This window comes from Oryza sativa, chromosome 7 (genome assembly GCF_034140825.1).
Source record: "Oryza sativa Japonica Group chromosome 7, ASM3414082v1".
NCBI classification, from domain to species: domain Eukaryota; kingdom Viridiplantae; phylum Streptophyta; class Magnoliopsida; order Poales; family Poaceae; genus Oryza; species Oryza sativa.
Window position 1 is genome coordinate 24,866,156 of NC_089041.1, and position 22,035 is coordinate 24,888,190.

The 22,035-nt window shown below is 40.0% G+C and overlaps 2 protein-coding genes and 1 long non-coding RNA gene across 4 annotated transcripts; 2 read left to right on the plus strand and 1 right to left on the minus strand.

Annotated features, from left to right (window-relative positions):
* Positions 1–508: 508 nt before the first annotated feature.
* Positions 509–2,156, plus strand: LOC107281677 (uncharacterized). Its single transcript, XR_003243342.2, has 2 exons — positions 509–1,130; positions 1,804–2,156. It is a non-coding gene; the product is annotated as an uncharacterized lncRNA (long non-coding RNA).
* An 11,501-nt stretch (positions 2,157–13,657) lies between these two features.
* On the minus strand, positions 13,658–18,559 carry LOC4343835 (nuclear transport factor 2). The gene is made up of 10 exons (XM_015792400.3): positions 18,424–18,559; positions 17,533–17,582; positions 17,300–17,437; positions 16,072–16,420; positions 15,757–15,992; positions 15,461–15,635; positions 15,240–15,361; positions 15,102–15,167; positions 14,809–14,872; positions 13,658–14,433 (listed from the first exon to the last, which is right to left on the minus strand). Exons 2-10 carry the CDS (start codon positions 17,578–17,580, stop codon positions 13,922–13,924), a joined length of 1,710 nt encoding a protein of 569 aa, XP_015647886.1. The 5' UTR covers positions 17,581–17,582; positions 18,424–18,559; the 3' UTR covers positions 13,658–13,921.
* Positions 18,560–18,888: 329 nt separating this feature from the next.
* LOC4343836 (U3 small nucleolar RNA-associated protein 18 homolog) lies at positions 18,889–21,245 on the plus strand. 2 transcript variants are annotated; one of them, XM_015791793.3, is made up of 2 exons: positions 18,889–18,934; positions 19,348–21,245. In XM_015791793.3, the coding sequence occupies exon 2, from the start codon at positions 19,370–19,372 to the stop codon at positions 21,041–21,043; it is 1,674 nt and encodes a 557-aa protein (XP_015647279.1). In that variant the 5' UTR covers positions 18,889–18,934; positions 19,348–19,369; the 3' UTR covers positions 21,044–21,245. The 2 variants fall into 2 exon arrangements, with proteins under 2 accessions (XP_015647279.1, XP_015647278.1); XM_015791792.3 differs by having other exon boundaries at positions 19,351–21,245.
* Positions 21,246–22,035: the final 790 nt, after the last annotated feature.

The window sequence follows — 22,035 nt, forward strand, 5'->3', positions numbered from 1 at the left end:
AACAGTAATACGGGCCAATAATTTCTAAAATGAAAAAAAAAAACAAATACTACGCTCGCTTTCCCTAAATAAGTGTATCTTTAACTAATCAATGACATATTAAACAAGAGATTAAAAAACTTTGTACACTTCATTAATAGAAAGAGAACACAAGATTAAACAAGCGATAGTGGATCTAAAATATTTAGGGACTTGAGTACATTACATATATCAAGATGATTTAAGAAAGAACAGTGATTAATGTAGCCGACAAGGAACCAATACATGTGTCGCTCATAGTGCTGTGCACAAGAGATCCAGCAAATCCGCGAGGCTGGGGAACTTCTTGGGGATATCGATTTTGTACGATGTTCGCCACATATTTTAAAAAAAAATAATCAGGGGTCGGCGATTTGACGCTGTCAGATTCAAACCCCAATTATTACCACTGCTCCTTCCTCATCTAATCTGCTTTTCTTTCCATTTTTTTAAAATCTCAAATCTCTCTGCCTTCGTCTCCTTCTTTCTCATCTCCTCCGTCCGTTTCACCCGTGGCCTCCTCCGGTTGGACGGCGCCCAAGTTGCAAACAACATTTTTTTTTCCCATTTTGTCTATTGGTGATTAGACTAACGGCAAGTGTCAGTCGTATTAGAGGAAGTATAGTAGTAAGTCCTAGTCAGCAGACGGAACGTTTCCCACATCATCAAGATTCTAGAGAAGAGGGAGAACGGAGCGGGCGGTCCTCTATCGCTCGGCTAAAGCACAACGTACGAGAGAAAATAGCCCGCTTCCAGGCGCTAAGCCGCCGCTTCGTTCCTCCCCCAGATCCCGTGCATCTATGCCGCCGCCCCCAACCTCTCTTCCTCCGCGCGCCAAATCCCCCTCTCTCCTGCTAAAATCGAGTCCTCCCGCTCCAATCCGTCATATAACCCTCCCAAATCCACTCCCATGCCACCAAATTCGTCCCCAAATCGCCTCCTCTCAAACCCTAGACCCCAAATTCGTCCTCAAATCACATCAAGATGAGGTGGCAGTCCAAAAGGACGTTTGCACCGGCATCACTGGAGGTCCCGCCGCCGGCACTAACACAACAGTCCATGGTGACCTCCTCCTCACCATGCTTCTCGACGGGTTACAACAACCAGGCATGGTGAGTATCCCATCTACAAGCACGGTATGATCTAGCCCTTACTGTCTCTATGTTGGTTAATCTTGCTCGAAGTGTATGGATGATTTTGCTGTGATGTGTCCTATTGATCTGTTCAAGGCTTCACTTCCATGCCTGTCAAACTCAATTCACTGAATAGTTCATGTTGTGTGATTTATTTAGGGGTATATGGATCAGATTAGCTCCCAAATCAGTAAATCACACTAAATTTATCAACCATGACAATTATTAAGTTGCTTTGTACAGAGATGCTAGGTTTGCCTGAGGTGCTATATTAAGTTTTTGATGGGCTGCTACCACGATATATATGTTTAGAGATATATAGCAGTTCCTGAATATGACACTTGTAGATGTATGTATGTTTGAGATACATGATTGAATTTTCACTGTATACTCCATGATTATCTTAGTATGTTGAGATACATGACTGAATTTTCACTATATACTCCATGATTATCTTAGCAAGCCACCACTGACTTGTTGGCCTGAGGTGCTATGTTAATTTTTCACTAGCTTTGCTACCTCATTGTATATATGTTTGAGATAAAACACTTCATGAATATGGCACTTGTAGATGTATATATGGCAGTTCCTAAATATGGCACTAGTAGATGTATGCAAATTCTGATTTTTTGTATATATATATATTGAGCAGGGGAGTGGATTCTCACCCACTCGGTGGGTTTCTTAATTTATTGAAGAAAAACACACCAAGTGGTGCACAAGTTGTGATCAATGGTAGTTCATCGCAGTCAATCAATGTTGGCGATGACACCAATGTGGCGATTGCCGAAGACTTATTTGCCAGTATTTTGATTAATGCTTTTTAGAAAGACTCATGTAATGTTTAAGTGGTTGTATCATGATGCTATATGTTATGTGCCATTGGATTATGCTGGCAATGTTGCTTGAAAACAGTATCATCTGGATATTAAAATGACCAATGTTGCTTGAAGTTGATTTGTGATATGCATGGAACTCATAATTAATCAATTATATGTTTTCTAAGTGTGACTGATATCACTATGAATGTTGTTTCACAGATCTTGATATGTTTTCCTGTTGTAATTGTATGGCTGAGCATATAGTATCTTGTTTGATGAAATAGCCACAAAGTTATAGCCACACCACATCATGTGTACATGCAGGCATTAAATACCTAATTGTTGATTGTAGCAGACTTATAGCCAAGCATACAACCAATCTATTATATAAGTGAACTCTAAGTGAAGGCTTTAGATGACATGGTATTAGTGTACCGCCCACTGCTGGCTCTCTTATTAACCATGCTCTTATCATTAGCGCTAATCTACTTTACTTAGGTCATGGTTAGCTAGTGCAAAGTTTCTTTTCCATTAGTGTACATATGTCTTAACTTGTAAGATGAGTTTCGGAAGCAATTTTAGCGCACGGTGTTTAATTTGGGTTGAACACAAAGGGGGTTTTTTGTAGAGCTGCCTGTTGTATAGCCACAACAGCTAAAACAAGTGTGCAGCAAATTTGTACCAGCTTTATTTTTTAATAGATAACGTTGTTGACTTTTTATCACATGTGTTGACCATTTATTTTATTAAAAAGATTATGTTATTTAGTTGTGAGTTGTTTTATCAAAGTATGATCACATATGTATTTAAAAGGCAACGGCGTCATTTATTAAAAAGAAGGGAGTATTGTTTGTAGTATACGGTAGCCAGGCACAATCGGCTATAATATAGCTCAAGCGAACAAGCCCAAAAATAGCATATTTTGATCCTCTAAATTAATGGGTCTTCAATTAGAGTTAAAAAAATGAGGGTGTGGTAATGATTGATAAGCAACCAATTGAAGTGATCAAATGGAAAAATTAAATCGAGGAATTGCGAACTAAGCGTAGTTTTGTTGAATAGGTTCCTTTCGGTGAAAAAAATATCCAATTGGATTCATTTACCGCTGATTATTTTTTCAGTGGTAGGCAGCATACGTACCAGTCGATAATGAGGTGTTCCAAGCAAATATAGGGTGTGAGTGTGTATGTATAAGTAGGGGTGAAAACGGTAACGATAATTCCCGGCCGACCGGCGTTCATTTTCGACTTTCTACCGGCCGAGCCATATGGAAATGGTATAAAAATATGGAAATGAAAACGGAAATGGTTTTGCTGTTATACCGATCGTTTCCGTATTTACCATATTCTTGTGGAAATTACCGTTTCTTATAATATGGTAATTTCCGTATTCTAAATATGTCGATATTTTACAGGGCATGTCTCTACTTGACCCATAGCTTATAGATTGATTGACTCTTCAATTAAATCTGTAACTTTTGTGCATGACTAAAATAGAGTTAATTTATAATTTATATAGTATAAGCTTGAATTTATATATACATATAACATACTTATGTAAAGTTAAATATATGCTTTTATAGTTTAATGTTTCCGTATTTGCTACTGGTTTCCGATCTGTACCGACATGTTTTCGTCCGTATTGTTCTATTTCCGGTTTTCCGATATTTCCGATATCGTTTTCATTTCCGACTTTACCGTTTTCGATTTCGTTTCCAAGAAAAATATGGTTACGGAAATGGTTGAGGCTGTTTTCCGATCGTTTTCGACCGTTTTCATCCCTATGTATAAGAGTGGTATGTATGCATATATATGAGTGCATGTTTTAGGGAAAAAAAACTCCAAGAAATTCAATCAAGTTTGAGCTAATTAAAAAAACACTAAGAATATATACTAAGTGGTAGCGTCCTTGTTAGTTTAAAATTTATCAAACACGCAAACCAGTAGTATATAATCGCCCTTCAGTGTACGTATTACTATGAGAGAACACATGATGACAGCAACGAGGTTTTATCTGATTTAGAACACAACCACAACCACACACACAGCAACAACAATGATGCATCATGATCTGATCTGTGATCACCCATTAGTTTTATCATGCCATGGCAATCACAATGATGCATATAAACACCAGCATCTCGGCTACTACTTTTTACTATCAGAAAAGACTTGGATCCGACACGCCATTGGCCACAAATGTTGGACAACTTGCTCTTTCTTTCCCCCATTTCTTTTCCTATAATAAAATGGCAAGTTGCTGCTACAATACATGGATGCATGATCGTTGTTGCATCTAGCTCGTTGGAGATAATTGTTGTTTAATCCCCAACTTGCAGGACGGATGCAGCTGCAGCCCATAGGACTTGACTGAATTGGCATGATCCATCTACACTTTTTTCTTTTTTTCTTTTTAGAAAAAAAGCATCCACTGCAGTGCAGTACAGTGCAGTACGTAACGTTGGCCTATCTGTGGGCTCTGATTTGCAGGTGCAAAAGTGGTTGATACTTGATCCAATTCAGACATGTACGCAATGCATGCATCATGCACCCGCAGGAACAAAAGGTCTCTATCTACTTGTCATGGGGTTTAAGGCAAATGGCTCGTGTCTCTGGCTCTTAGAATAATACATGGTTTACAATTAGAAAAAAAATTCCTAATTACCCCTTAAATTATCGAGGTTGAACGGATTAAAAAGAGTAAATTTCATAAAACTACAGGTATTTTGACCAAATTATCACAAAACTACAGATTTAAGGAGTTGTATCATAAAACTATACATTTAGCACCAAATTTATCACAAAACTGCATATTTTATGTTAAGTATCACAAAAATACATATTTAATATTGAACTTATCACAAAACTACAACTTCTGGAGTTTAAATCCCTAGCACCATTGTTATGGTGGAGCTATAAACATTATTACTTTGTGATTAAATTGGTTCTAAACCCGTAGTTTTATGATAATTTAGTTACTAAACGTGTGGTTTTGTAACACTTCATCTTAAATATATAGTTTTGTAATAAATTTGGTGCTAAATATGTAGTTTTATGATACAACTCTTTAAATCTGTAGTTTTGTGATAGTTTGGTCATAATATCTGTAGTTTTATGAAATTTACTCAATTAAAAATTAGTACTCCCTCCGTTTTATATTATAAGACTTTCTAGCATTACCTACATTCATATAGAAATTAATGAATTTAAACACATATATATTTTGGAAGTTTTTGGGCTAGGCTGCCTGACATGGTATTCTAAGTATACATACAAATACTATATACAATTTAAATATAATTCCTCGGTTCTTAAAATAAATCAACTTTTATATTCGTAAATCAACTTTTATATACGAATACAGACGTAATATAAGCTTAGATTGGTACACAAAAGTTGACCTATGAAAACAGAGGGAGTATGCATGCAACTACTGCCCAATGGACTTGGCTGGCTGGCCGGTGTACGCACGGGCAGAGCCAAGTGTGGGGCGGTTTTGGTTTGAGTCCCACAAGACCACAAGACCACAAGTGACAGAAAAAACACAAAGGAAATTTGCTAATTTTCTTTGTTTTTTGAAAAATTATTTAAGAAGTTCATTCATTCAGCCCTGCGTGTACTGTACGTGCGTAATACTAACTCCGTTCTAAAATATAGTATTTTTTAGCTAAAAATGTTTATATTTTAATACATGTTTAGCTGTTGTAATGCATGGACGTGTGTCGCTATAACAGAAGCTCACATTTGCACGTTGTTTGCGTGCGTGTGCACTAGATAGTGCTAGCTGGAGTAGCTACGTACTCGCACACGTACACGTACTGTACAGAAACGTGTAGACATAGCCTAGGCTTTGGCATGTGAAACGAACTCACTCATGCATGCGTCGCACGAGGCAATCTTGCGCCGATCTGTTGGGCCTGATGGATTGATACGATGAACTACACTCTTCTTCGTTTTATATTATAATAATAATATGTCACTTTGATATTTTTAATTTTTAAGTTTAAATAAATTATAAAAATAAAGCAATAATTTTAACATAAGATATTTTTTTTTAACATAAGATAAAAATAATGTTAAAAAATATGCCACGCTTGTCCGTTTGTCAGTCTCAGTCCATATCACATTATCCGTGATTGATTTTTTTTAGCGGGCCGTGATTGATTTTTAGTAAATTTCACAAAACTACATGTATTTTGCACAATTTATCACAAAACTACATATTTAGTGTCTACTTTTATCACAAAACTACAGGTACTTTGTATAATCTATTACAAAACTACATATTTAAGAACTTGTTTCATAAAACTATAAATTTAATGTATTCGTTTATCCCATAACTACACATTTGGTGTCTTCTTTTATCCCAAAACTACATGTTTAGTGTCTTCATTATCACAAAACTACATGTTTTAAAACTACTAAACTTGTAGTTTTGTGATAAATGAAGATATTAAATCTGTAGTTTTGTGAAACAAGTTCTTAAATCTGTAGTTTTGTGATGTATTGTGCAAAGTAATTGTAGTTTTGTGATAAACGTAGACACTAAATCTGTAGTTTTTGTGAAATAAGTTCTTAAATCTGTAGTTTTGTGATAGAATGTGCAAAATATATGCAGTTTTATGAAATTTTCTCTTGATTTTTTAAAAGAACAATTCTCCCTTTCTAGGACTCCGGTTATTTTCAAGCTGATTTATACGGAGCCATCGTTTCACGGAATAAGCGAAATGGTATATTTGTAAACGAAAAATAATTTATGAATAAAACTTTTATATACGTGTTCTTATCGATCTAAAAGTAAAAGCTGAAAAATAAACTTCGATAAAAAAAAACCTTAAAATCAACTCTAAATTTAAGGTTGAATTTCAAATTTTAGCTGATAAGCGTAAGCATAAGCGAAAAGATGAGGCCTGTAGGTTATTAAATACTCATTCCATCTCAGAATATAAAAAGTTTTAGAATTGGACATGGTTATTAAGAAAGTAAGTAGAAGTGAGTGGTGGAGGTTTGTGATTGAATGAGTAGTGGAGGCAGGTAGGAAAAATGAATGGAGTGTTGTGATTGGTTGGGAAGAAAATATTGTTGGAGAAGTTGTTACATTTTAAGATAAATTCTAAGAGTTAAAAGTTGTTATATTTTAGAACGGAGAGAGCAGATTATTCGCTCTACTCTTCGGAAAATATGCCTTTTTCATCTACTGATGAATACTACAAGCTAGAATGGTTCCATGGCCTTGAGAAGATACATGCACACGCGAGAGATCGATGGACGCGCGAAGCAACAACGGCAGCAATAACAGAGACTTGTAAAAAGCATGGAGAGGTCGACGGCGCACATTCCTTGACCACCCAGCACAAGGCCGGTCGGCCGATCGGTACGTCCTGCCAAATTGGCCAAGTTGCGCAATAAAATCTCCACAAAAACACAGCACTTTTCATTGCAATCTCCCTCTCAATCACACCACCATATCATGCCCAAGATCCGTATATCACTATATATAGCTGCCTACATAGCTCAAGCTGCACCGCTAGATGCATTGCAAGCGAGATACTAGGGGCGTGTTTGGTTGTTCGTCATACTTTATCACAACTAATACTAGATAAGTTACGATAGTTATAAAAGTATGGTGAATAAATTGCTAGCTACGAAATAATGTGGTAATTAAAGCTGGTAAAGAAAACTGATTTTATGACATACGAAGTGTGACAAGTTATATATATATACTTGTGATAATGAACCAAATATATTTTTTCTCTGTCCCTGGTAGAACTACGAATCTGTTCATATTTTAATTATAGGAAATATTCCATCCAACCAGGATCCCTTATATTTTAGAATGTAGGGAGTAAACTAATAAAGCGTTAAAAAGTGTGATGTGATAAAGGGTGATCGTGAATCAAACGCACCCTCTTAGTTTATCTTATCCATCGACCACTATTCAATGCCAAATTGGCGTTGGATTGGTCGGCTTCCGTGCAGTGCATGCACCTGGAGCGACTATTCTATCTGCAACTTGGGCTATTTTTATTTGCGTGCGGTTTTGTTTATTGCGCCAGTAGTGTTGTAACGACGTGTCTGTGGTTTGTAGGAGTACCATTTTTTTTGTAGATTAATTGCTAAAGGAACGTGTCACATGGAAACGGGTACTACTGTGCACTAGTTAATTTTCTGAGTCTACGGGTTGAATATATATAGCATCGTAGGATCCCAAATGAAAGATATGATATGATCAATACATCAGAGGAACCATGACAAGATGCAATTTTGAAACACTCGGCTCATTTCAGCTCGCTATATCTTAGGCCGTATTTAGTTTACCTTCAACTTTTAACTTTCCATCACATCACATCACATCTAAAATTTTCTTACACACATAAACTTCTAACTTTTTTTTTAAAACTTTTAACTTTCTCCAAACTTCTAACTTTTTTTGGTACTAAACATAGCTTAGCTCGGCTCATTAACTATTGGAGTACGAGGTAAAAAGCTTAGCTCAACTCACCTCGTGAGCTGGCTCGTTAACGAGTTCTATCTTCTTTATATTATCTTTATAATTTCTAATTAACTGTTGTATGGTGTATTAACATAATAAGAAATATTAACTAATAAAATACTCGTTAGATATAAATAGTTTTAGATAATTAAAGGCTAAGCACTAGTCAATAGGTACTAATTATATGAAGATATTGTCATCTTTTGCAGGAGGAAGCTAAACGAGTATCTTGTGAGCTGGCTTGTTTAGCTGACGAGCTAGTAAAATTAAGAGTAAAGTCCATCACCGGTCCCTAAACTTATACCGCTGTGTCATCGCGGTCCCTAAACTAGCAAATCGACCGTTCAGGTCCTCAAACTTGTTCAATTGTGTCATCCCGGTCCCTAAACTTGCAGATCACTCGTTTAGATCCTCCAACTTGTTCAGTTGTGTCACCCCGGTCTCTAAACTTAGATTTGAATATCATCTGGATCAAATAGGATGGTCTAAAGACTTTATATTTAAAAATAATTCATAACTTTTTCATGTGAACTCTAATGAAGACAAACTTTATATCAAACTCGTAGCCCTCGACGCGATCTACAACTTTGTAGTTGATTTTTTTTTATTTTAAGTCATTTTTTATCCCAAAATGTAATTTTAAAATTAAAATTTCAAAATCTATAAACATGCAACAATATTTTGGGACCCTAAACAGTTTTAATTCAAAAACTTATCAACTACAAAGTTGTAGGTCGCGTCGAGGGCTACCATTTTGATATAAAGTTTGTCTTCATTAGAGTTCACATGAAAAAGTTATGAATTACTTTTTGATATAAAGTTTTTAGACCGTCCTGTTTAGTGACCGGGGTGATACAACTGAATAAGTTGGAGGACCTAAATGAGTGATCTGCAAGTTTAGGGACCGGGATGACACAGTCAAACAAGTTTGAGGACCTGAACGGTCGATTTGCGAGTTTAGGGACCGGAATGACACAACGGTACAAGTTTAGGGACCGGTGATGGACTTTACTCAAAAATTAACTTGATTCAACTTATTTATGACTATTAGTTCAAACCGATCGAGCCACAATGTTCAATTTTTTCCACCCCTAATTTATAAGGCAAAGACATGTGGGAATAAATAATTTAGGATTTTTTTTTACTCTACATTCAAAAAGTTGAAGCTAAGTAATGAAAGCACGGAGAAAAATCCTTATTTAATTACAAAATTTAAATTGTAAAATTCAAAAATGCCAAATGCTTACTGTTTAGAACATCAGAAAACAGTTTGCTTTCAGCAATAATTTCAATCAGACTTGTTTGGATCCAATGTTGTTTTAGAAGTTTTGGAGTTTGGCATCCTCTGCAATTCTTTCCTCGGATTCTCTGCAGTACAACATAAAGGTTTATATGGGAAAGTAAGAAAGGGATGTACTTAAAAAGAAAAGAAAAAGAGGAAACAACAGACATGAGCTCTGTCCTGAAATGTCATCGGCGTACTACGCTTTTGCAAGCACCAAAATTTGAAGGGTTCCTTTCTTAATAAAACCAATTTTGAAGGTTGGCAGGCGCATGATCAACTAGATCAGTGTCCCTGGTAGAGGGTAGAATGGATGGGTGTATGTTGATGCGCCACAAATACATCCCATCGATTTGCTTATGCATATATGTACGATTTATTGGTAACCTAAAAATGACTTATGGGTAAAATTTTTATATACGTGTTCTTAGCAATTCAAAAGCAAATGCTACAAAATAAACTATGATGAAAAAAAATCACAAAATCAATTCCAAAATTAAATTTTAAAATTCAAGTTTTAGGTTATGAGCATAAGCACAAGCAAATCGATAGGGCTGTTGAACTTGTGAGAATCATGATACGGAGCAGCACAGTAATATTGCATTATGTTTGTCCAACAGTCCCATCGTTTCACCTAGAGCTGATTATAAGACATAACTTTTATGAGAGAAAGAAATATTTTTTTACAAAACATTTATATATGGTTCTTAGCGACTTAAAGTTATTAAAAGTCAATACTTCAAGATAAACGACAATAAAAATATATCAAAATCACTCTGAAATTAAATTTTGAACACAGCTAATAATTTGAAGAATTAATACACCATACTTCCTCCGTCCAAAAAAAAAGACAAACCCTGAGTTTCCATGTCCAACGTTTGACCGTCCGTCTTATTTGAAAAAATTATGAAAAAAATTAAAAAGATAAGTCATGTATAAAGTATTAATCATATTTTATCATCTAACAACAATGAAAATACTAATTATAAAAAAATTCATATAAGATAGTCAGTCAAACGTTGGACACGGAAACCCAGTGTTTGTCTTTTTTTTTTGAAAGGAGGGAGTAGAGAGCCAATTTGGATTGCTACCATAAATTTTGGTAGGGTAGCAAACCAAACATCTCTACTAAAACTCTACCAATGCCATAAATTTGGCTTTGCCTATAAACCTGTCTCTTATGGGTAAATTTTGGCTTCAATCCAAATAAACATTTTTAACTCTACCCTACCAAAATTTTGATAGTACCAAGACTTGTCCAAGATTTGACACTATCAAAATTTTGGTAGGGCATCAATCCAAACATGCCCTGAGCTCTAATATAAAATCTTTATCATTCATGGACGGAGGCAGTAGTTCACATCGGCGACATGGACCGGTAGATGGATGGAAAGCACAAGCAAAGCAAGTGCCTGCACTGCACGCGTGGCCGGCAGAGAGAATCCGGGTAGATGACTAGTTGCAGAAGATGATGGATATGGATAGATAGATAGTTATCGGGGCAGGGCATGATGGAATTGGAACGTAACGTTAGCCACGGAATTCGGGAACATGTGTCGCCCCAGGGGAGCCGATCGAACCGGCACAGGATTTTTTTTTCTCTTCTTTTCTTCTTTCTGTGATGTTACCACTCTGGTAGCAACGTGTTGTGCCATGGATGGCAGCTGAAGGTGATTGGGCTCATCATTGGAGAACTTGGCCTCATCGGTAAGCAACTTGTTTGAGCTGATTAGTCAAAGTTGTTTTTTTAAAAAAAGAAATTCAGCCAAAGCGATTTTATTGGTTGGCTTATTTTGCTTAAATGGCTTGACGAAGGATCTTTCACCTATATTTGATTAAAAGTACTTAGCCTAACTCAACGATACAATGGACTTTGGCCGAAAAGCTTTAGCCCAAACAGCCATCCGATGAGAATCCTTGTTGGGTTAAGTGCCGGCACAAGGTCTGGTTTACCTTGTAAGGCTTACCGTTGGGGTATATAGTGTTAAGGGTTTGGAAAACTCTAACAAGGTCTTTTAACAAAACATTTTTTTTAAGGATTATATGATATTCTATGTAGTAACCTAGCTCTTCTGGCCTCGCTAAATGGTACGGAAGCATTCTACAAGCAGCATGCATGAGATTATTTTTTTATAATACAATTCATTCAAAGTTACAACCAATTATTACAATGATAATGATAGTTGGTTTAAAAACCGTGAATTACAAAATCATAATTTGATTAAAAACAAGATAATTAATTAGACACCAACTAAAGACAGATATTTGCAAAGATGAAAAACAATGTAACAGCTTCTGCTGGTAGTGGTGGATTCCTTTTCATGTTTACTAAATGACAGTATGACACCTCGAGTTTACTGCGTTTGATGTGATTAGTAATCTTTGATTGCAAGTAAACAAGATAAAGTTACATTCATATTTACTACACGTTCAAATTTATAGCTAGAAATAACCTTCTTTTTTTTACAGAGCTAGCAACGTGCCAACGTGGGAGAGTGGCTTGGTGATCAAATGCATTCCTTGCGTTGCATCACCAAATACGAGCCCAATCCCTTTTTCTTTCCGTGCCGCGGCTTCTAAGTTGGGCCTTCCTTCGGCCCAGACCAAATTCGATCCAGTGATCTCATGTGATAACATATGGGCCTTCTTCTCCTCCGGCCTCCCTCCCGTAGACGATGTCTTGCCGTCTCCTCTCTGCGTCGAAGCATGAGATGACCGGAGAATTTTCCAGCGACACGGCGGAGCCGGCGTCTCCGGCGACCGGGCGCCGGTGGCGTTGTGATTGGTAGGCACAGCCAGGCCGAAGCCGCCGTCTGCCGGCGTGGGGGAAGACGATCAAGCCTGGCCTTGCTCGAACCTCAGTTTAAGCTCATCTTTTCCTACATAGGAACTTAGGAAGAGATGATTTCCCAATTCTGTCAACATAATTAATCCTTTATTGACAGAATATTCAAGACAAGTACTGTATTTCTTGATAGATTCAGGGCGTGATTGGTACCAATTTATGCTCTGCCAATATTTTGATTGTTTCAATAGTAATTTCTTGGTATTTGAAATGAAGCCAAATTTTAACCACACTAGGTATCTCCATCGGTCCAAAAGAAAAAGAGATCAACTTTTAGGTTTTAATCTAGACTTGGTGAAGTTGGTTTTTCTGGTATGAAGAACGTACTAGCTAGTAGAAAATCTGTTCTACTAAATTTTGTTGACACAACCTAATACTACCAATATTTTATTAGAGACATGTACAAGCGCGAGACAATAAACAAATAAATTGAACTTTTTTTGTTCTTTTGAGATGAACTTACATTTACTTCTCATGGAATTTCTTAAGAATTAAATTTGGCGCGATTCTGTAGATACACAAGAGAATTGAGAAAGCTGAGGGTTGAGCTACACCTGAATGAACAATATAGTTCAACAAATTTTCGGTTTGTTTTCTTTTAATGGGATTTTTGGTCTGTTCTTTTGCTACTGAAACCGTTCGGTTTCTCATTCTCAACCTGTTCAAAATCAACAGCCGATATTCAAATTTGGCTTGCAAATTTTCAACGGTTTTAGTCTAAAATGGTTAGGATATTCACAGAAAGAGTGCAACTTGCACCGTAAACGACTTTTGTTCCACTTCCACACAAACGATTTTAATAAAGCCTGTTTCCACGTAATTGTTCTTACACCTTTTTTACTTAAAAAGGCTTGGTTACATTTTTTGTAATTTGCGCGTTACATTTGTGTTAATTGATCTTAACTACTGTTGCGGATTAAGGCTACAATTTTAAGACTAAAATTGTGCAGGTTAGGCCAGTTCTAGCACCAGCAAACGAGGTACAAATGCTAGTTCAGGTGAAACAACTAGAACACCAAGCTTTCTCATAAGGAAAAGCACACAACAGATCCTTCATCCATCTGCGTGCCATAAATACTAATGCATATATTAGATAGCATGTCTCGACATGAAGTCACGAACCTTGCAGTAAGCTCCCAACCTTTCCAAAATTACACTTCCTGGTCTCACCAAGTACATCCAGAACATGCCAACTAGTCAGCAAAAGCATCGAGGCAAAACGAAGGGCTGGGACTGAACTTTGTCGCAGCCGAATGGGGTGCAAAAGAACACAGATAAATAAGGCGATCCTAGGATTGACAAAAGGATTTTTTGGATATTCAAGAAACGCCTACGCTTGAACCGGTGTTTGCCTGGGTCCATTGAAGCGAGCAGGCCGCCCATTTCCATTCCCATTGTGGAAGATGCGGTCCTGACGATAGCCATTCCCATTCTGATGATAGTATCCAGACCCATTCTGCCGATGTCCATTGCCATTGCCGTTCTGATAGTACTCATCTCCGTTCTGATGGTATCTGTTCCCGTTCTGATTGTATCTGTTCCCATTCTGATGGTATCCATCACCGTTCTGATGGTATCCATTTCCATTCTGATGGTAACCACCACCGTTACCATTCTGATGGTAACCATTCCCCTGAGGCCCACGACCACGCCCTGAGTACTCGTTCTGATTTCTGAATCCGTTCCTCATGTTATCACCATCACGGTAGTTACCATTGTTCACGAAACCTGCTTCTCGTCCCCTGAAGTTGTCCCCACGGTATCCACCACCTCTGTTGTCTTGCTGGAACCGACCACCCCGAGCATTGCCATTGTTTTCAATATGGGTGACACCATTAACAACTGAAAGTGAGAAGAAATAAGGGGAAATGGCACATCAGTTTATGCAAGTGATGTGAAATATATAAACCAATGACCAGCAGCAAAAGATGCTGATCTTTGCACTTAGATTCAAAAAGGCCACTCGTGAGATTTCTAAATGAAATGCGCAGGGAAGCAGAAATACCACATCACCATACTAAATTGCAAATTGATTGAGCCTGTACCATTCACATATATAAGAATATAAGATTCTCAATGTGTGCGTGTGCGTGGTTGGAGAAGGTCATAAGCAACCTCAAAGCCTATTAACACGCAGATTGTGAACCTGTCCTAGACCTATGACAACAGAACATGCCATTGGTGTCTTTGCTAAGGAAGATCAGAAAGCTTGCTCACCTCGAGTTGTAGTTCGTTTCTCCTCAACAATGGATGCTTTTGAGCCAATAGAAACTGGAGAGGCCTACAATAACAGATATTCACTTGTTTAGACCATATGCTATACAAGTAGGGGGAGATATAAATTTGCTCCCTCTTGAAACCACATCAAACAATGCACTTCAGCTAAATGAAATTATAATAAAACCCAGCCCGTCATAACTGCAGATAGAATTCTAGCATAGTGAAGCCCAAATTAGCGAGGTAACTTATGAGCATACTACAAACTGAGGTCAACACTCCGAGAAACAAACCTCAATTGCTGCTAGCATGGATTGCCGAGACTCAAATTCAACAAAGCCAAAGCAGAATCCATCGGGCTGCAGAAACATGGTGGAAATGTCAAAACAAATGATTAGAGCAACCAAACCTACATACAAGCTTTCACTAACCTGACGGTGTCGAACTTGAATACCACCAGGCCTGATAGCACCAAATTTCCTGAACTTTTCCTCAACATCTTTCGTGGTACATTCATAAGGTAAGTGCTTTACATAAACAGAATACCCTTGCTCTACAAAAACAACGTTTTGGTATAGTTCACTTCAGTATAAATAACAACATGCATGCTTTTTTCTTCTTAAATAAAACATGAAACAAAGGATAAACTGACCAACAAGAACATTTTTGTCATTTGGAGATGTGGTATCAGCTGCATTAGTAGGTTTCACAGGTGAGGACACAGCTTTCTCCACATTGTCAGTCACTTTTGCAGTTGGCTTTGGTTTGGGTTTGGGCTTGGGCTTTGCAACAGGTGGAGTTGGTGTGCCCTCCTTTGTAACCTTAACCTGTAGTGCAAACCACAGAAGGAACAGTAAGCATTGAAACAAAAAGGGCATTATTCTTGTGTATTCATAATTCAGGCAGAATTGAGTATACGGATGAAGTGCAGGGAAAAAGAAAACTCACAACTGATGCATATGACTGTTTAGTAACATCCTTCTGAGTCGAGGCACGAGGAGCAGGTGCAGGTGCAGCTGCAGGAATGTTCTCTGCACACGAACTAACCACTTCCGTGCATGCCTCAACAAGAACATTTTCTTCGGGAGAACTGTCATTGGCAGGCAGATTCTCAACATTGTCATTGACATTCTCTGCAGATGGAAGCTCCAAGTCTGCAGTCTCATTGACATTGCCTGAAGTCTCTGGTAAAACATTGTAATTTTAGCAAACATATTGAAGGGAATATGGTCAGCCAAAGGTGAAGTAATGAAATACAATAACCTGGCTCAGATGTAAATGTGACACTGTGAGTGTTATCATCAACATGGTTAGGCAGAGAATCATTTATCTCAGTCAACAGTCTTTCTTGTGGAGAATCATTTGTCTCAGTCAACAGTGTTTCTTGCAGAGAATCATATCTTAGCATATCATTCAGAACAAAATAGCCTCCGCTTTCTTGTGGAGCAAGGAAGAATGACTGGCTAAATCTATGCCTCATAGTGCCATTGTGTCCAATAGATCCAGTTACCAAAATGTGCACACCACCATTGAGGGATAACTGTGCATCCACATTCTCTAACTTAATCAAACAGCTACTGAAGTCCGTAGAGAGAAATTCATCGTTGATAGCCTGGACAAGCAACGCAAACAAATAAATTACACTCCATCAATTTAATTATATAAGGTGTATTTGACTTCAAAAAGACTACAAGAAATATCGACCCTTAGTTTCTCATGAAATATATTCTTGATAGCTATAAAACCAATATCACGTGTATGCACTTTGAAGTATGAAAATACACCAAATGTACTGCTAAGTTAACTAATTCTTGGTGAAAATCATAAAAAATAAATGATCTTTTGGAACCAAAATGCCTATAAAAGTGAACGAGGCAGTATCTAACAAGTGAATTGTAGGAACAAAGTAATATGTCCGTGTTAAATACTTATTACAGATTACATAAATATGAAATTAAGTTAGAATACTCTACTGAATGTAGATGTCACATTATCCTACGATCCTATCAAACGACGTTACATGTTTGATGAATCATACATGAATGTTCCATAGTAAGACGACCTTAAAGGCCATGCACATCCTTCTAATAATTGACATACAGCAACATGCATGCTGCAACTATGCAACTACCACGGTACTACGGTCTACGGATACTGCATGCTGATTTGCAGTCAAAATTCTCTCTTAAGAAGGCACACAGAAAAATCTATTAATAATTACCATCCCAGCGCATTTCTCTGAACTTAACAAGCAAATAGAACTATAACTGCTGACAGAATATCTATCATCGCATTTGATGCTCATGTGTTTTCATTCTGAATAATGTGTAGAGGTAAATGCCACTGCATAAATGAAAATCAAGTTCCACAAATTTGATACAAGTAAATGCATGTACATCCATACTGCTAATTCGAAAATTGCCCAGCCTAAGAGTGTGTATTCATAATTTATAACTAATTGAAAGAGTATGTCCTATTGCAGAAAACTTACAGTCAATGTGGTTACAGATGTCATGGTTCCATTAGAATCTGGTCGACCAAGGGTGCTTGAATCATGATAGAACTTACAAACTTGACCCGGTGAACTATGGAGAACATTGTAGTATTGTTGAACAAACGCATTTCCAATCTGGAAAGAAAGACCAAAATCACGTTGAGTTCAGCTACATGGGAGTAGATCGATATAAAATATATGGGAGTAGAACGACAGAAAGGGGATAATACCATTTGTGGACTTAAAGGAGCAACTGATTCCCCAACTTGCATAGCCATCCCTGTGGAAGGTATAGCACTGATTAATATCCGAAAGCTTTGAGGCGAATACATAAGTAATAGCAGCATCATAAATACAGAGGTTTTTAAAGCTATTAGTAAGGGTCCAGAATAAAACAGAAAAGGTGAATTAATTGGCAGATCAGCGAATGCCTGGGTATGAGCTCCACAGCTCAGGAGCCAAACCCGATGGTAACAACATGATATACGCAGCAGATAACTACTGTTACAGCAAAGGAAAACCAAAGTAAAAAACAACAATCCATGCAAATTATTTGACTTTCCACTTCGAATCATAAAGGCTTACGCTTTGACAAACAAACAAACCAGCAAATTTTCACTACAATCAGAACCTGGGATTATTTTGACAATACCAATAACCAAAACAACTTGAAAACTTATTAAACACATTAAGGAAAAACTTATTTAACACAAACCACGGTACCTAGAAACACTGAATATACGGTAAACCTACAATAAACAGGAATTCAATACAACAAAAAGGTTTTTTTTCAAGGCATAACATTATAAATCCTACTAAAAGGGACATCCCACTCATACCATCGCCCGACCAAAAACGCAAAATCTTAGAACCAACTCGTCCCCAACCTAAATCTCCCCCAAGGATACCTCTTCCCCACACATAAAACCCCTATCACTACACCACATCAACCAAACGAAACCCTAATTACACATCACCCAAAAGAACCCCCTAATTAACACGAGGGGGGGGACGCACGCGCACGAATCATGCCCTACCAGCCGCGATCATCGTGCACGAAACAAAACAAAACAGAGATTGCAAGAGAGAGAGAGGGGGGGGCGGAGGAACAGGAGTCGAACCTTGCGCGGTTGCAGGGGGAGGGGCTCCCGGCGGCGGGAGGAAAACCCTAGCCCTAGCGAGAGTCGGCGGCGGCGGCGGCGGCTTCGCGAGGTTTCGACTCGAGGAAGGAACCGAAGCGAGACGGAGAGAGGAGGCGGCGAGAGAGAAAGAGAGAGGGGTTTATAGCGAGGAAGGTGGAAGGGTTTTTGGTGGGCCCCACGCGGCCACCGCGTGTCACTGCGCTGTGGGCCCCCCACCCAGCGGTGGTGGAGTCCTTCCCTCGTGCGTCCCGCCATGGGCCGCCTCCAGGCCCATGAGAAGCTTGTTGGTTTTGTGGTGGGCTGTGTGGGCCCGCTAACCTCCACGAGGTCCGGCCCATGAGAGAGAGAGAGAGAGCGGAAGAGGCGAGCTCTAAAACCCTAGTTAGAGCCGCCGCCTTCGCCCGTGTTCCCCTTATCCCGCGCGCCTCCCCCACTCGGCGCCTCGCCGCGCGGCCGCCGCCGTCTACCGCCCCACCGGAGCTCCGCCGTGGTACGTGTCCTCCGGTGCGCCTTCCTGTTAATTTCAGGACTCGTTGTTCGATTCGCGAGCTACTAGGATCGTCGATGCGCCCTCCCGTGCTTTGGCTAGACTTTGGTTGCGAACGTATTGCACGAAGCAGCAGTTGCCGATGAACTCGCGCCGCGCTGCCGCCTGGAGCTCGCAGCTTGCCACGCATTGCCGTCTCTCGCCGATGCGTAGTAGCTTCAGCGTTCAGTATCTTAGCTTGCGGCAGTAGAAATAAGGCCCTTTATGTCTACGGGATTGTTTCGTCTAGTTTGTTGGGATTGCTTTCTCTTTTTCTTTTTTCTAATTTGATGAGTGTTTTAGTAGTCTAGTTTGATATATTTGTCTAATTTGTTGGGATTGCTATTTTTTTTGGTCTAATTTGATGAGTGTTTTAGCAGGCCATTTCCTTCGGGCAAGATGAGTTTGATATCGCAGAATCCCATTCAGAAGCGCCGACTGGAGACAATTGAAGCTGATGATGATAGTGACGAGGGATTAGGCTCTCCTGTTGCTGCCGGAGCTGAGGATGGGAATGAAACCAAGTCGGAGAAGCGCAAAAAGGAGAAGAAGCGGAAGAAGGCCAAGGCGCTGGAGGCGCTTGAGGAGAAGGAGAACAAGGAGAGGGAGGAGATGAAGCTGCTAGAGAGCTCCCTGTTTGGTGCCCTCTATGCGCCGCCTCAGTTTGGCACTGAGGTTGAGGCTGTGGATCCTGACAAGGGTGTGCCTTCATTCTTCATGGATAGGTCTGGTGGTGATGGTGAGGATGATTTGCCCGTCTATGACGAGGGCTTGTCCAGTGAAGACGAGGGGGTTGACATGGTTGGCAGGGAGAGGAAGCCTGCATGGGTGGATGAGGAGGAGGTGACTGAGGTGGACATTTCGAAGGTGGCAAGGTTGAGGAAGTTGAGAAAGGAGGGTGATGAGCGTGTGATCTCAGGGAAAGAGTATGAGGCTAGGTTGCGTGGTCAACATGCCAAGTTGAACCGCTTCGCTGGTTGGGCTGACTTGGACCGTAAAGCTCCTCTTCCTGGGTCGTCTGACAATGAATCTGATGAAGAGGGCAGAGTTGATGATATTCTTCGGAATAATGATGAGCTTGTTGTCAAGGATAATGCTAAGCTCTTACCTGACATGCTAGGGTTCTCAAGACTTGTAGATGCAAATTCCCAGGAACCATCTAGCGGCCCTATCAATTCAGTGCAGTTTCACAGGAATGGGCAACTTATGCTTGTTGCTGGTTTGGACAAGCATCTGAGATTTTTCCAGATTGATGGGAAGAGAAACCCCAAGATCCAGAGCATATTTATTGAGGACTGCCCTGTTCACAAGGCCGCATTTCTGCCTGATGGTTCTGAGGTTATCCTTTCAGGCAGGAGGAAGTTCTTCTACTCATTTGATCTGGTGAATGCTGCTGTTAGTAAGATTGGACCCTTAACAGGACGTGAGGAGAAAAGCCTAGAACACTTTGAGATATCACCCGATTCAAAGACCATTGCATTCATTGGTAATGAGGGGTACATTCTTTTGATTTCTTCCAAAACAAAGCAGCTCATTGGAACCCTCAAGATGAATGGGAATGTGCGTTCATTGGCTTTTGCTGATGGTGGGAATCAGCTACTAAGCAGTGGTGGTGATGGCCATGTGTACCACTGGGATCTCAGGACAAGGAAGTGTATCCACAAGGGTACCGATGAGGGTTCCTTGGCAGGCATTTCGCTTTGCACTTCACCCGACAGCTCTTTGTTTGCCACAGGCTCCACCAGCGGCATTGTGAATGTGTACAAGAGGGATGATTTTCTGGGCGGGAAGAGGAAGCCACTGAAGACGATCGAGAACCTCACAACCGAGATCGGTGAAATGAAGTTCAACCATGATGCCCAGGTTCTGGCGATAAGCTCGAGAAAGGAGAGGAACGGGATGAGGCTTGTGCACGTCCCATCCCTCACCGTGTTCCAGAACTGGCCAGGGCCTCGGTTCAGCCTCCACTACCCACGGTGCTTGGACTTCAGCCCGGGCAGCGGGTTTTTGTCCGTCGGACATGCTGGTGGAAAGGTTTTGCTGTATAAGCTGCACCACTACCAAAATGCCTAAGATCTGAATGTGTTACTCTTTCCCCTATGGGCTGAAATGTGACCTGGAAAGAAAATTCAACTTTCAACACTGTGTTTCAATTTTGAGAGATATCGATGGTATCTGTAGTCTAGTTCTTCTGAATTCTTTTTTTTTTCTCTCTTTACTTTGGGTGTTGTAATCCCTTACTCTGGTGCTTAATGCAAAGCTGGCAATTTACCCATGTTGTTGCATTTCTTTTATCATGCAAATTGATATATCTGTACCGGTGATTGCTGTGTCATCCTCTTAAATCTCTTTGGTATACAGACTTCATGAGCTAGTTCTGTAATGCAGCCTTCCCAGTTCGTCAGTTAATCAGTTATGCCTTTTGCTGTGTGCACTTCGCAGTGTTTGGTTCATAGATAGCCGCACTTTGTTCAACTCCAAGTTATAGGCGTCCCATTGGGTTGTATCAGCGAGACTTAAGTTTGTTCAATTTCAATCAAATTTCTCCCGAATTTGCTCCATCTTCAAGGGGAGTCCGAAGAATTGGACACATTTGAACGACTCCGGAGTTGTGACTCGCTCGTGAGTCCCGATACCCAACACGGTTTGGTTGCTACCGCCTGCACGCCTGACCACGTGGTGCGGACGTGCGGTTCGCAGACGCGCGCGCCCACCAGGTGCTCGACGGAATGCTCGGAACAGGGGGCGCGCGACGCGGGCGGGGGCACCGGGAGGACCTGAGCTCGCCTGGACCTACGCCATGGCAAGCCAACGAGCTGAGCTGAGCTGAGCTGAGCAGCGTCTGGCGAATCCGGTACGCGAGGCGGCGGGAACCTAGGATCTCCTGCCGGCTACCATGCCCAGGATGGCAGGATGGGCCGATGCCGATGCCCACCGGAATACCGGATGCGGATTCAGTGGGCGGTCCCTGTTCCCGACGACTCGCCGATGACGCTCTCGTTCGAGGCTGGCGCCGGCATCCCCATGTGCCCAGGTCTGTCCTTCCCTTTCCCCCTCCCAATGAT

Excerpts from the sequence above, each read along its gene's own strand:
- LOC4343835 (XM_015792400.3), bottom strand. The coding sequence starts at position 17,580 with ATGGCTATGCAAGTTGGGGAATCAGTTGCTCCTTTAAGTCCACAAATG. Across the intron at positions 17,438-17,532 it reads CTCCTTTAAGTCCACAAATG|ATTGGAAATGCGTTTGTTCA; the intron begins GTATTATCCCCT and ends CTTTCTTTCCAG. Across the intron at positions 15,362-15,460 it reads TGACAAAAATGTTCTTGTTG|AGCAAGGGTATTCTGTTTAT; the intron begins GTCAGTTTATCC and ends TTGTTTTTGTAG.
- LOC4343836 (XM_015791793.3), top strand. The coding sequence starts at position 19,370 with ATGAGTTTGATATCGCAGAATCCCATTCAGAAGCGCCGACTGGAGACA.